At 36.2% G+C, this 15183-nt stretch overlaps 1 protein-coding gene across 2 annotated transcripts in view; it reads right to left on the bottom strand.

Annotated features, from left to right (window-relative positions):
* The window catches only part of LRMDA (leucine rich melanocyte differentiation associated), a 414646-nt gene that overhangs the window by 45192 nt on the left and 354271 nt on the right, over positions 1-15183 (bottom strand). For both annotated transcript variants that reach the window (XM_072424927.1, XM_072424928.1), the window contains one exon: positions 12268-12352. In XM_072424927.1, coding sequence (XP_072281028.1) covers positions 12268-12352 — 85 coding nt within the window. The remainder of the gene's footprint in view (positions 1-12267; positions 12353-15183) is intronic.

Raw genomic sequence — 15183 nt, 5'->3', positions numbered from 1 at the left:
ATGTTTTTATCAATCTGCCATAGTAAAGCCTCACACACACCGTCACTTGTGGAACAGTACACAATTGTTTTTTGTTTTTTAAAACATTAAGTGGACTGCACTAATGAGATGAGGAATTGCATTGCCAGAATGTCTTTGAGTCTATCTTTGGTCTTGACATCCTATCACAATCTGTATACAAGAATCAATATTCCAATACCAATTACAGGGAATAAAATAAATAAACCTCAGCCTGAAGGAGGTGATGTCCTTGTTAAAACATGACTGTAAAATTAACCTAATATCCTTTCCCCCACTTAATGGTATTGCCCAAGTGTCACACACAGTAATTCCAGTAGAGGAGGCTTGATAACCTTTCAGAGAGGTCAGGAGTGAGTATTCCACAAGACTGTTCTGGTCAGACTTTGATTTATCAAGGCCTGACAGATATGGATCCTTTCAGCAGATCAGCTTTCTATGGAGAAGAAAAGGCCTGGAAACGTACACATGTATCCCAGAGCTATTTCCAAGCCAGGCTGTTATCCTTTATTTACAACATAAACTTCCTTGTGTTTACAAGAGTCACTCGCTCACAAATTTATACTGTAAACCAAATCTCAAAGTTGCTGTTGAGTTTGTGTCTGAGCTCTGATTTATGGCAGGGCAGGTTTAGAGCAGGTAAACTCAGCACGACAGACACCCATTCTGTGGTTTAACTCCCGCCTGTACATGTCTTATGATGCTTTCATAAAGAACAGGAAGATAAAGCAGATGCTTCTCTGCCAAGACACTGGAATTATGAGCATACCACATTATTAATGATTGAAAAATCAGCAAAATATAGCAATTATTTTTACGAACAAAGATAAGCTAAGGATAAGTCATAGGTGAAGACCTTTCTATGCACCTCACATACTGTTGCCCGTATATTGTACACTGATTGCAGTAATACAATCATATCCTTAACAGGACACTTCAACTTCATGTTCTACATTCCATTGTTTCAGCAATAACAAAGAGAGAAAAAGTTATACTAAGGTAATAAAATATGAAACTTTTTAAACCGTACTAGTACTTCAGTACAGGAGCCATTATAGTTCATACCTGTATATTGTTTTGCAGAGACACAAGCTGTATAATGCTAATGACCTGACAGAAGTATTTGGTAGAACAAACATGGCTGACATGCTACTTCTCTAGGGATAATAGTGATGCACCTACATGCCTAATTAATGATTGTGTCCCTTTTTTCGAAGGAGATTTAAATAATCAAATCCTTAGTGAGAAAAATTACATTTATTCCAAGGAAATGCAAGGATGATTATTGGTGACATTCCTGTAAGGTAATGACAATGGTCTGGTTAGCTTGGTGAGCAATCTTCCAATCTTCCATCTTATGATCCTTACTTTTCACCTCGTGTCATTTTTATTATAGGCTGAGGCGTCTCAATGCTGCATTTATTTGTAAAATTTTTTGTCAAATTCTTGTCACTTGTAAAATTATTTTCAGGAATTAATACTGTCCATTCACAGTATTAATCCCTTCATGAATAGGGGGGGTCCTGCTCCTCATAACACATTGGTTGCATCTTTTAATAATACTGTAAACCTTGGCCCTATGTTTGTAAAATGGTTTTTGTAATTTTTTTTGATATTTTTTAATAAAGTTTAAATCACGATTCTTTACAAATGGAATAAATACTTTTGTGCAGCCCTTGGTTTTCATGCAGGAATTAGATTTTACTCCCAAAATCCTAATTCTGAAATTGTGAGGTTTTTCTAAATTGCAAGTAATAGTTAGGTGTGTACAGATCTTTTTACAGCTAAAACAAATGCTTAGAATTCTTTGTAATATTGTTCACTATTCAAAAACATTCTTGTGTTATAAACTACAAAAAAATAATATAACTTTCTCAAAAATTACTTATGTCTTGCTGCCAGCAACCTCTTAGTTCAGTTGTGCATGTATACACAAATGTAGGTGGCTATACGTCACAGAAACAACAGGCTTTTTATACAGTGTGCAGTAGTGTGTGTTGTAGCCCTTCACTCATCTCTTGACCACTCATTGTTCCAGTCACAGCATCGATGACTAGCAGAATAATCATGGTTATACATCACCACCCTGAAAGTACCATCCCCTAAATCTTTTACTGCAGGAGCCTTGGAGACTCAATTACTTTATTGACATGCAATCTTCATAAGAGGAGAAATATTGTTCATGTATAGTCACTTGCTTATGAAGACATATTATAATCCGTTATGCATGAGAGGTGCAGAGTTGGGGTTGACAGTGCTAATTATAATGGTACATGATGGAGGACTTACTACATATTATTTGCTTATCTGCATTAGAGGTGAGGTAAGCTCATGACATCAGCAGCAAGTCAGGAACAGACAATAATTTGCTGTCTATAGCATAAATAACTCCTTATGGTTCGAAGAAGCACAAAAGGAGTATTAGTATAAAGATTGATAAATCAATAGCCTAACAAAAACAACATGGCGGTGCTGACAGAATCACATCAGCATGTTTTAAAAGGCATTGCAGTTGTACAGCTCTTTAGCTAAATACCCAGCCTTGGCTATTAATTTACTACAAAAAACTGTAATGTCTTCTGGCTATTCACTCGGGCTATTTGCAAGTGTATACTACTGTGTGTTCCTTTCTAATTACAGCATTGTTACCTCTTAGGATAAAATATGCTATTGATAAAGTGTTTTAATTTAAAAAAATGCACACAGTCTTGAGATTAAATGCTTGGAGAGACTTCACTAAGTTAAAAAGAAAAAGGTAAGAAGAGTTTACATTTTTTAAACATAGTTCTGTGAACACCATAAGTAATTTTCAAAGTTATCATTTGTAAAATTTAAAACATAATATCGCTTAGTGCTGGGACAACAACCTATAGCAGAGATTATATCACACAGTAATATAAAAAGTGAGTACAGTTCATAAAAATGTTGCCTTCTTCAACATATTTGAACACACATTAGATTTTCATTCACAACACTGCCTGCAAATAAAGGTGATGTACTTACACAATGACAAGGCTATTTATTCATATTCTAAAGTAAAAGTGCAGGTTTATCACATAGAAAAAATTAGCACAGATCTACATTTAGAATATGGTGATCCAGATAGGTGCCAATATTAAAGGATTGTTTTAGTGAGTTGAATCTGTCTTATTTAAGCCTCAAACATCTAGGGTCTGGTTTGTGTCTTTAATTGGATGTCATCAAAACCAAGAGTTTTCTATCAGAAGGCTATCAGAATGCACTTGTGAGTGTAGCATGGAAAATAAAATGGTTGACAATTTCTTTAACCACCTTGCCGTTAAGCCCGACCTTCGTTCGGGCACAGAAAAATTGCAAGGATGGTTAACCCAAAAAAAAAATTTCATGAAAAACGATGGATCACTTTTGGTACAGAAATCTAGACCTCAGTGTAACGCTCAGGAGGTTAAAACAATTATTTTCACTGAAAGGAAAATATTAATTCATTTAGATTTTAAATGACTGATAATTTGTCCAGCACTGGCCAGTCCAACATTTTTAGTCAAAGAGCTGCTCAACGGAGTCACATGGATCTAACAATTACACTGCAGGTAAATCTGGCAACAGTTGGTGTGTAATTGCATACATGCATAATCAGAAGGAGCTTAATTTATATATATATAGTACCAAATTAAATTGCACTGGAGGTGTGCCCAGGAACAGCTTTTACTGCCAAAGAAGAACATTGCAGCAAGACTACAGTTTGACATTTAACAAAGAGGCAAAGGCCAGGTCTTCTGGAACATTGTGCTGTGGACTAATGAATCAAAAATAAAGTTTCTTGGCAACAGAAAAGCTACATACACACACCAGACAACTGTATTTGATAATCTAGCATGTATACAGCAATCCCCCAATGTCATTTAATGATTAACTGTAGCAGATTACTAAACAACAGATCAGGGACAACCACTGTCATTTCCTAAGATGGAGAATGCCACCGTGAAAGATTGTTTCCAGAGGTAGAAATCTGACATGTATAAATAGCTTAAGACTATACATGTGTGGTATACATTGTTTTTTAGGACATGGGCAACTTGTAATAATTAAGTCAATAATTTATTTTGCATTGTATCATAGTATGTGCTGAATGAGAATTTAAGGTCATCTGTCCAAAAGTTGATGTGATAATGATCTAAGGCAAATCCACCAAAAATCAATCAAAGCAATGAAGGGTTATGGACAGGGGTCTATTATTGAAATGCTATACAAGGATTCAAAATGGGCAGTTCAGGTATTTAAAATCTGCATCTAAAGGGAACTTTATATGGGGGAATCGATATTCATTTCAGGGAATGGGAGCAATAATATAATTTACATTAAAGAAGGTATTTATTCTAAAAATAGCAATATCAGCTTCTTAGGCCAAAGTTGTACCTCCTCTTTCCATAGTAAATAGGTATTTTTTGAAAAAAGATCCAATTTTTGCTGTTAAAACATTTAAAAAGTCATCAATTTAATGAGGCATACTTACTTTATTTGATCAAAACTGTAAACTTTTTAGACATGCACTTTAAAGACTTCAGGTAAGGAAATTTATGGTGGATTAGTTAAAACTAAGCATCATAGCAATCCTGTATCCAGATTTTTTTTTTTTTAAAGTTTATTTTTAGATAACAGTATAGTACTCCCATACTTCAACATAAATGTACAATATTTAACTTATCAATAAATAATAGGAACCTTAAAATTCTCCAATTACAATATGTGTTGCCAAGCCAATATTAGACAATGAAATTAAAAAGAAATAAAAGGAGAAGAAAAGGGATTTTGGGCAACAATATATTTTCTTATGTAAAAGGCATGCGTATAAACTCCTCTTAACATAGTTCAAATTCAAGTAGTAATGAATGACAAATATCCAGCAAACAAGAAATACAAAGTATCAAGCATTTTGATAAACAAATTATGCAAAAAGAATGTTTTTTCTTTTTCACAAAGCATGTTGCCCTTTGACTTCCTCAGGGGAGGGTAGATACTTTGATTCAGTATGCTGTGAATGGGTGACCCAATGAAAAGGTCCCAGGATATGGAGATACTTTAAAGTATGCAGGTAAGGACAGAAATATACACTGGTGACTTATACTATAGTCAGGGGATTCTGGAGGATGGCAATGTGTTCAAGGAGTTTCATTACACAAGATGTTTTTGGAAAATGCTTTTGGTAAATGGAGGAAGATTTTTAGTATGGAGGGATGCCCAAAAAAACTAGATGTCACCCAATAATTGAGCTCTTGTAGCCACAAAAAACATAGCACCTCGATTTGTCTAAAATAAAACTAAATAACATAAAAATGTTAAAGCCCTGAAGAAGTGGGTCCTTGCAGTGCAAGTTAATGTTACTGTTTTAAGCTATAACTACTCTAACTCACTAGCCCACATATCTTTTTCAGAATCAAATAATCTTTTTAGGATATCAATGCAAAGAGTGCTGACTGGACTGAACCATTATTATTTTTATGAATGAGGTACATCTACTTTTAGATGCAAATGAAGACCTGGCTTAGAAAGCAGGGCAACCTGCTTCAAGTGACAACCCTAAATAATACTTCTGTTCACCTGACATCAGGTCTCCATGACTTGGGCTGCTATGCTCATATGTATGAAACTAATGACAATTTTCAACCTTCATAATATCTGAAAATTAGATTTCAATTGACTGAGTAATAGAACTAAAGGAGTCCCAATAATAAGGAAAAAAAAGGTGGAATGTCACTACCACATAAGCTGTGTTTCATGTTTATACCCTTTTATTAAGGAAATACTGGGTCAGCCATTTCTCGTATGTGGATTTTAATGTTCATTTTAATGATTTTTAGGTACCAACATGGATTCAGAATGCAGTTAGTTTTGACTTCACTCAGGCCTGACTCACTGTATGCTTTTTCTGGGTCAGTGGTTACATAGCATTATTATATAAAAAAATTGGCTTCCTATTTTTGTATTGATGGGTTTCCTTAAAGTTGGCTCATAGATTATATTTAATTGTTTTTGTTTACAGCAGAAATAATATTAAAACATGCATACCATAATTATGTCAGAATTATCTGCTGAGTGTGTTCTTTATAGCATAACATTTATTTTTTAGTAGTTGTGATTTCAACCTTGATCTTTTAATGTAGTGCTGAGTAATATGTTGGCGCTATATAAATATTGTTTATAATAATAATAATCTTTGTAAAACTTGGTATAGTGCACACAAAAGCTTTTTTTGTTTAGTTGTCACTTGAGGTTTCCACTCCAGCCCTGGACCTCCATTCTGTTCTCAAAATTCCCCAGGCTCAGCATCTTTCTCCACTCATCCACAGGCTAAATGAGGAACATGTGAAAATGTAAAATAAATCTCTCGGCTCATCTTCCATGTGGAGGGTGGATAATTTATTGAGTACTGCCATTAATCAACTGCATTTTTATGAGCCAGATAAAAGAGAAAATTAGGAGCCTTCCCCCACCCCCTGGTGTTCTGTTCACCTTCTTTGGTACCATTTCAGAAGAAGCTTCTAAAGGAATAGGGTGGAGGGGTTTGACTAGTAAGGTTAACCACACAATTACATGTCAGCTCAGCTCATTCCTGCTTAGATCAATGTGTTAGGGGGAAGCAAGAATTCTGCTGTATTCAACAGGGAGAAGTGACCCCTGCAAGTCATTCATCTGAATCATCCTGAGGTGACATCACTTGTCATAACTCATCTACTAGCAGAGCCCTTCAATGGAACGGACTTGTCCTGTTGGATTAAAGTGATACCATGCAAAGTTTTAAAATATCTCTACAAAGGCAGGCACAGTGCAACTCGATGGAATAAACCCAGTAGACCCATGACATCTTAAATATGTACAGGTTTAGTACATGTACACATTAAAATACATTATACTAGCTGCATAAACTATTTAACAGCACCACACAAGTTGATGAGAATATTCTGTCAACAAGCACAAGCATCTATTCGTTCCATATGAGCTTGTCAAATTCCCTGCAACATGAACAGATCTCACATCTGATCAGAGAACGTAAATAAATCAATACTTAGGCAACTTATACAATATACAAACCATCACCATATGACCAAAAAATTTACACCGCTTAACCCTTTAGCAAACACAGCCTTTGTCATGCAATATCACAGGAATTAGGAGATTCCCCATCTGGATGTCCCTTTCTGACTGTCACTGATAAATGTGCTGAGTTTGACATAACACAGGAAGCATGCCTGGCTTTGCCTGCTCCCTCTCCCCACACACTAGTTAGATTACAATGGGGCTCAGATAGAGAAAAGTGTACAAGTAAATCATTCAGATCTGAAAGTCAATGTGCAGAGTATCTGATGCTAACAAATGCAGCACAGTAAAGCTTTCATAGTTATATGAAAGTATTTTATACCCGAGCTTAAAGTGTGCAGATGTTCCTAACTGTGCAATGTCAGGCATATGAGAGATGAGAGCAATAACAGAGAAAAAAAATTCCCTAATATATATATATATATATATATATATATATATATATATCTATCAGTATTAAACAACTTTTACAGAGTTTGATAGACTCTTACAGTTTATGTAAACCCTGTCACTAAAATCTATCAAAATATCAAAAATCATTTTTAATCTACAGCGATATTATAATAGGGGGTAATCCTGCCATGAAGGTCCAGGTTCAGCAACTTCTTATAACAATAAAGTTATCTAGTAAGGGTATGATTTAGGTTCTACTGCATGCAAGTACAACTTATAAAACAACTTAAACTGATTTGAAAAAATACCAGGACAGGAAGTGATGGGGAGAATCAAAATAAAATGGAACCAAAATATGCCACGTGGAGTTACCAGAAATTTTGAATGCTGAAGATTTTGACAGAAACTGTACAGCTTTACCAAATTCATAAAAGGAGTAACATGCCACTGGATCGGTAAATATAAAAGCTACTGTGCTACAGGGAACTGTGTTTGATGTTTTTTTATACTATGTTGGTGTCACATTAAAGCAGACCTTCTCAGCCAGGGTTCTCTGAAACTCTATGGATCCCCCAGAGGTTGCTAGGGGTTCCTAGAACCGTGGCTGATTGACCACCGATTCAATGATGTCAGCAAAGTTCCGGGGTGAATACCACTTGGCAGAGCCAACACTGCATGTCGCCAAAGATGTCTTCAGCTGTGTATAAAGGTGATATTCTAGCTACCACAGTAAAGGGATCATTCTTTCCACTGGTCACCAATTTAGAAGGCTTTTTTCCCCAATATGTTGATATTAGCAAAAGTTCCCCCGAGACCTAAACATTATTTCAAGGGTTCTGAATTAAAATGATAGAGAGGCTGCTTTAAAGTGTCTCATTTAAATCCATTTATTGCACATTAATTTGTTCAATTATTTTGTGTTCAAAGATTCCTACACTCATATAATCATAATAGCACTTTTGAAGTAAAAGCTATTTAGCTATTATTAATAGCTATTTTGAAGTGAACTGCGCTTGAATTGTTCTGTTTTTATGATGTTGGTGTCACTTGTGTGAACCTGTGCTTAGCCCACCTAATTTGCTTTAAAGCTTAGGGGTGAAAGCCATGAAAGAAATGTAACTATGATTTTGTACTTTAAATTGTAACATAAATAACAGTCAGATTTTGCATATGTTTTATGTAACCATATTCCTTTGATATTTCCAGGTTCTAACCCCTCTGTTGTACGTTGATTGTTACATTATTCTGGGTTAAAAAATGCCTGCACTCACAGACTACAAATGGAACTGTGTTCTTCTCAATGGATGGATCATGGCTCGCAATAAATCTGCATTGATTACAACAATTATTTGATAAATCATTACCATTGTTCTAATGTTAGAAGTAATGATTATCTCAGATAATAACATTATCTATTTTTTATTTATTTTACTTTAGTTTTTCATCCATGCATTACTGTTGTCCACCCCTATATTCAACACCCCTATTGTCAGTATGTTGGTGATATGAAAACCCTCTTTTTTGTAATTCAGGTGCAGAATTTCTTAACACACACCCATTGTAAGGGCTGCACTGCCTAGGCTAGCATGGTGATGCACTGGGAGAGGGTGTGTTCATAAAAGCCTAGGTTCACAGAAACTAGATGGAATGACTCTGGTTCTCATTCAGCCTTGCAAAGTCAATAATTGATACTACATCTCTGTTGACTATTGGTAGAGATTTATTATTTTTATGATGTGGGCCCTGTGTCTTCTTAAGATCCTTATCTCTAAACAAGTCCATCACTAAAGCACTAGGACCATTAGAAAGCTGACCCAGTGCTGCAGGTGCATAATGACCCCTTTTCTCTTGGGCATCTAACAATTGTAACCAATTATCTACTTTACATTGTTCTGACTGCCAGGGTAAGGGACATTTATTCACTGACCATGTTAGACTGATGTTAGAGCTGTATGCTTATGTAAGAGGTCATTGATACAATATTACAATGTAAATGGCCCCTATTATAGTGACCGTCAATATAAAGGGGCATGTTAAAGCTGATATTCAGTGTAAGCAATATTATTCTTTACACAAACTATCAATCGAAAGGGCCTAATTTTCACTGACCACTGATGTAAGTAATATGAGAAACTAGATGGAGGATTGTGAACGGTGTATATTTGTCACTGAGTTTCCTGATATGCACATGGTGAGTGCTCAAATATTGGTATCTAATATAGAGTAAACAAACCTCACTAATTAATCAGGGCTTTTTAGATGTGAGCTGTCTCATATTTAGGGGCTTTGTTGTCTGCTGTGTGAGAGGTAGCTGTTTCAATGGATGAGCACTTTTATTTGTTTAATGCTAAGGTCTTGGTGGTTTCTCCAACTAAGTATTGTACACCTTGTGTTAAATTGTGTTTATTGCTTGGATAAACAAATGATGTTAATACCTACCTTGCACTAACATACTAAGAACACTAAGAATACTTATCTTGCACAATATATGGCCCATTAAAGCCTTTCTTTGTTCCCTGACTCTTCATATGTCAGTTAAAACTACTTCTCAAATTCTCGATTTCAAGGAGTGGGCTTTGAGTTCCTAAAACCAATATAGGGCTTAACCTTTTTGGGTTCAACTTACTTGACTAAGCCTGCTCAAAATATGGTTCCTCCAACTAACATAAGGATGGTGGAGGATCTGGCCCCTTCCCAAATGTTATTTGGTTATATAGGGGTAAAATTAAAAAAAAAATAGTTTAGATTAAACAGTGTCAAATTAGTGTACTACATTTTTGGAGTCCACTCATATCCTTGCCTATGAGGTCCTTTTGAGAGTGTTGCTTTGGATATGACAAGAACACAGCAAAATCTGCCAAGGTACACCAGCACATTTTGGAAGCTTTAGCTATGATATTCAGTATCACAATTCTTACTAGAAACTTTGCTTTTTCTCAGAAATCTTTAATGTGATGAAACATGTGGTATGCACTGGAAAGTCCTAGAACAGCACATGTTATTGCAATAGATCTGTTCAACATGTCTACCAGTACAGGTATATCTGGTTCAGACATTTTCAAGGACCAAGAGACCCTGTTTATTTTAAAGGCAACCAAAAAACTGGGCTGGTTGCTTAAAATATTTCACTACACACTTTAATGTACCAACCTAAAATTCAAAAATTGGTTGAATAGAGGAGTCATTTTAGGAAGGAGCCTAAAAGGTACGCTATGAGAGGTAGTTGATAAGGATAAAAGGACTGGCTTTTTTTGTTATTATACTAAGTGTTCTCAATGAGGAAAATTCCAGAGTCTTCTACAGGGTTTTCACTTAATAAACTTTTGTACAGTAGACATCTCTGTCCCTCAGAATAGTGCAATCAAACATCGTTCAGATGCAGGATAATAGGGCAGCACTAATTATGCCCATATTATGTGACTATATGAGGTATGTCAGGAGGTACCGGTACAGGCCAGAGCTACTCTATTATTTAGAACACTTAAGCTGGGAATGTTGGTGCAAAGGGAAGGACTGCTATTATATCACAAAGGGGGTCAATGATGTCAAATGTCAGGTAAACCAGCCTGGAAAGAGAAAGCCCTTCCAAATACACCATGTTAAACTAATAAAACCCTGTAAAAATCAGGAGGCTCTCAGCAGTAAGCAACTGTAAAGTGTCACCAGTGAAAGGTATACAAGAGGTTAAAATTTCAGGCACCATGTCTGTTATTTAGATGCCTGATTTTACCACTCACAACCAACATAAAATGATAATATATTATATACTGCCTACAGTTTTTTGGGGCTCTGTCCTGCCTTTTCTATGTCCTGCTAATAGCTATTGAGGCCATTTGTTATGACTATAGACTAACAGACATATGCAGAAGACAAGTGGGTGGGTCTAAGTTATCGACAGTAGCAGGACTAGATCTAAATAAAGAAGTACAAGGTACTGCTATGCTCCATCTTACTATTTAGTACTTTGAAAGCAACCACAGGTTACTTTATATGCTATTTTTTATATATGTTTGATGAAAAGAAGTGCATTTAGGCAGAACATGCTATGTACCGTTACCAGTTTGGAACTGTAAAGACAAACCAGGTCTGTGCACAAAACATTACTGTATTTATTGTATGCCTTTTTTTGGAAATCTGTTTAACTGGTAGTAGGAGTGGCAAAGCCTACCCTTCTAAAATCACATAATTATGTTTTCACCTCTGTAGATAAAGCATATTCAGTGATATTTCACATCATGCATCAACCTGTGCTACTGTGCAATGTGTTGCAAGCCTCCAGAAATTAAACTATTCTGTAGGGTTGGAGCTTAAATGTCAAACTCATTCTGCTTCTGTGACCTAGCAAATGACCTCCGGGTGTTGAGGACAAGGTTTTTTTGATCCCTATCTTCTGCAAAATCTCTACATTTTAACCCATTTTGTTGTTATCGTTGCTCATAAATGCTTTTTCTCTATGCACACCAAGACCTTAATCACATGCCTATAAGAAAATTGATATCTCGCACTCAAGGTTTTCCCACCATAGTTTGAGATACTGATCAGGTAGTTGGACAAGTAATAAGATTTATTCCTTGTGCTAACACATAGCCTTTAAATCCTGTTAATTCAAAGCACAGGCTGTGGGCCTGACAGGGATGGTTTTTTCATCATCCATTTGAAAAAGTGCACTGCTGTGTGAAAATGCTGAGACAGCGAGACAGAGTGAGCAAGGGAGACATGTTGTAAACTTTTTACCACCTTGCAGTAAAGGACTATATAAATAATATTGCATGTACACCTTACCTCTGTGATTCGTTGGATCCCTGGATACTAGTGGCAAGGGCGTGTAAGACAAGTTAGGAGAGGTTGGGTCTACATTACTCGAAATCTGAAAAAGACACAATTGAAAATTGTTCAGTGAAGTTGAGTAAAACAAATAATATTATATCTTCATCTAATGCAAATGCAAACCGTTTCAATAGAGAGAACAGTACTCACAGGAGTGCTACAAGCTCACTAGCATTTACCATTCTTTGTTTTTTGACCCTGTACATGCCAGCATCAAAAAGGGGTGATTGATGCACATTCCTGACACCCACAAGGGCTCCCCAAGGGCTGGTGCTGAGCCAAATGTCTCTACAGAAGTATTTATTGAACCATTAGTACCATTGATGTAATGCCATGATGTACTGATATGACTTTACTGCTGACAGTTCCCAATCATATATATATTGCCCCCCTAGGCTGAGCCAGATGAATGCCAGCATTTTCACACACAAACTAGAAATTCTAGATTCAATGTCCATATACACTGAGCCTTATATATAGCATTAAAGAGGAGCTAGTGTCAGATATATTTTTCATGATAAAAGGCATGCATGCCATGTAAGTCTAATACCAGTAAAAACAGGTATTTGTTACCTCTCAGAAATCATAGTACTCCCCTGAAATGCACTTACTATACCTTTATTTGCTTTTCCTATGGTGTAGGAATACTGATACTAGTGCTGTATATTGTGGTAAGTCAATCATTTATTTATACAGACCTATACAGACCTGGAGGTCCACCTTTTGGCAGAGAAAGAGTAATGTCAGTGATGAGATATTTTGGCTTGGGTGCAATGCTATCTGTATATCAGCTTCTAGAACTTATTGTTAACCCCTTACAACTCTCAACATTTCAGATTGAGCATTTGATAAAACATTGTATAGGTAGAGTTTGTCTTTAATGGAGACTGCATGGTAAAACAAAATTCTAGACACAGAGATCACAGCTACAATTATATATCAGTCTCACCATTTCCAGTCAACCTAGGCCTTGGTCATCCATATCAAACCCTGTTGGTCAAATTGGCCATTGTCAAGTGACCTGGGTCAGCAGAACCTGGGTCAGCAGAAATGTGTGAAGCCAGATTGAGTGTATTGACCCACAGCTTGACAGGGTCTGTATGGTTCAAGTGCCTGTGTTACTTAGCAGAGCTAGCAATCTGAAAGCAGTGGAACATCTCATGCCACCCCTCAGATAAGAAACTGAAAGCAATGATCTCTGATCTAAAATCAGGTATTCTTCTTTCCACTGATGACTATTAGAGGGCATAATTCTCAACTGATCATCAATTTAAGATCCACTAATCCTTTCTGGGACACTCACTTGTGTAACTGAGGAATATTTTGTGGGTACAATAATTGCAGCAGTGAAAACAACAAACAGGTTTAATTTACCCACGCTTCATTTAGCCCTTTACTTCATCACTATGTGGCTACATGTACCATTCATGTACACAACTTTTCTCTTCATATACACAAGTGTGTCCCAGGTCTTTTACAAGCAATGCCACATGTGGTCAGAATAGTAATGGGCAGCCAAATGTACAATAGACAGAAGGTGGGAGAGGCAGTGTCAAGCTCTATATTTGAAGGGAGAGTGCATTAAAAAATCTGTCTACCGATCACGATGGCAGGTTTTTAAGAAGTAAACCTCTGTTTGTAAACTTATTTTACGTGTAAATTTCAATAGTTAGGTTTTCTGTTCATGTTGTTGATTCTCTTCTGACTTGTCCACTTTATAGTCAGGTCAGATTAAAGGTCTGGCATCAATATGTTGCAAGACTCACATAGAAAAATGGCATAATACCCCAGAGAGTTCTTTTTATCACTTTGGTCACAGTATCAAAGCAAGGCAATGAAAAGAGAACATCAAACTTTTTAAAATAAATTGTTTAGTGTTTCTTGCATTTCTCTGTTTCCGGTTACCAACGTGTAATTTTTCAAGGTTCTTTAGAGTACCTAGCTTTATATGTCTAAAAACTTCTGAAAACTTTGTTGGGCAAAATAAACCAATAGGTTATTATATTAGTGATGTCCAGGTTAACAGAGCCCCAGGGCCAGATTTCTATTTAAAGATTGAGAAGGCTGAATCTAAACAACATTTTTTTTTAACAGTTTACATTTAAAATAAAAAAAAAAAAAAAAAAAAAAAAAAAGTTCAAATTACATTAGATGTTCATTGTACAAGAGCTTATGCACATCAGGTAAAGACCAGGCCATGCGTTTGAATACATTTATTATACATGTTCTTAAAATACGTGTTATATGTGTTCTTAAAATTCCTGCTTAAAATTCCTGCATTGGTAGCAGTCTGTTACTGCCTCAAACTGCTGCTCAACATGTTGCTGCTGCCTTCTCAACCCTACCCTGCCTGTCTCCAAGGAGCAACCACTGTGACCAAGCAAGTAGGGAGGTAAAACATATTATTACATCATTAATTTATCAATATTGGCATGTTTTCCATGCCTATTGCTCCAGTTAATCAATGGGGCTTCGTATTCCAAACTCCACGCACATGATGCCAGTATGTGGGGGGAGTTAGGCAGGCACTGTCTTACTGATGTAATGCATTGGGAGGCATGAGGACTCTGCTAGTACTGAGATATGAATGATGTGACTGATGTAGGTGGAATTTTGGAGGAAGAAGCTAAAAGACACCAGTGGAGATCAGCAGATGGGAGACTAACAAATTGATAAAAACAATATGTACATGGTTTATGATACACAGTGATTTAGCAAATCAAATGTCACCTGGCATTCTAATGTATTTAAGAGGGTATCTATACCCCAAACTGCATTTAGGTTTTGATTAGAATTGGAAAAGGTTGGATGTTTATTTCTAGTATAGGCTTATATCTGCCTAACTGTTTACCTCTTTAGAATATGTTGAAA

The sequence above is a fragment of the Pyxicephalus adspersus genome, chromosome 10 (assembly GCF_032062135.1).
Source record: "Pyxicephalus adspersus chromosome 10, UCB_Pads_2.0, whole genome shotgun sequence".
NCBI lineage: Eukaryota > Metazoa > Chordata > Amphibia > Anura > Pyxicephalidae > Pyxicephalus > Pyxicephalus adspersus.
The sequence above is the reverse complement of the archived record's forward strand: the minus strand, read 5'-3'. Positions and strand labels throughout refer to the sequence as shown.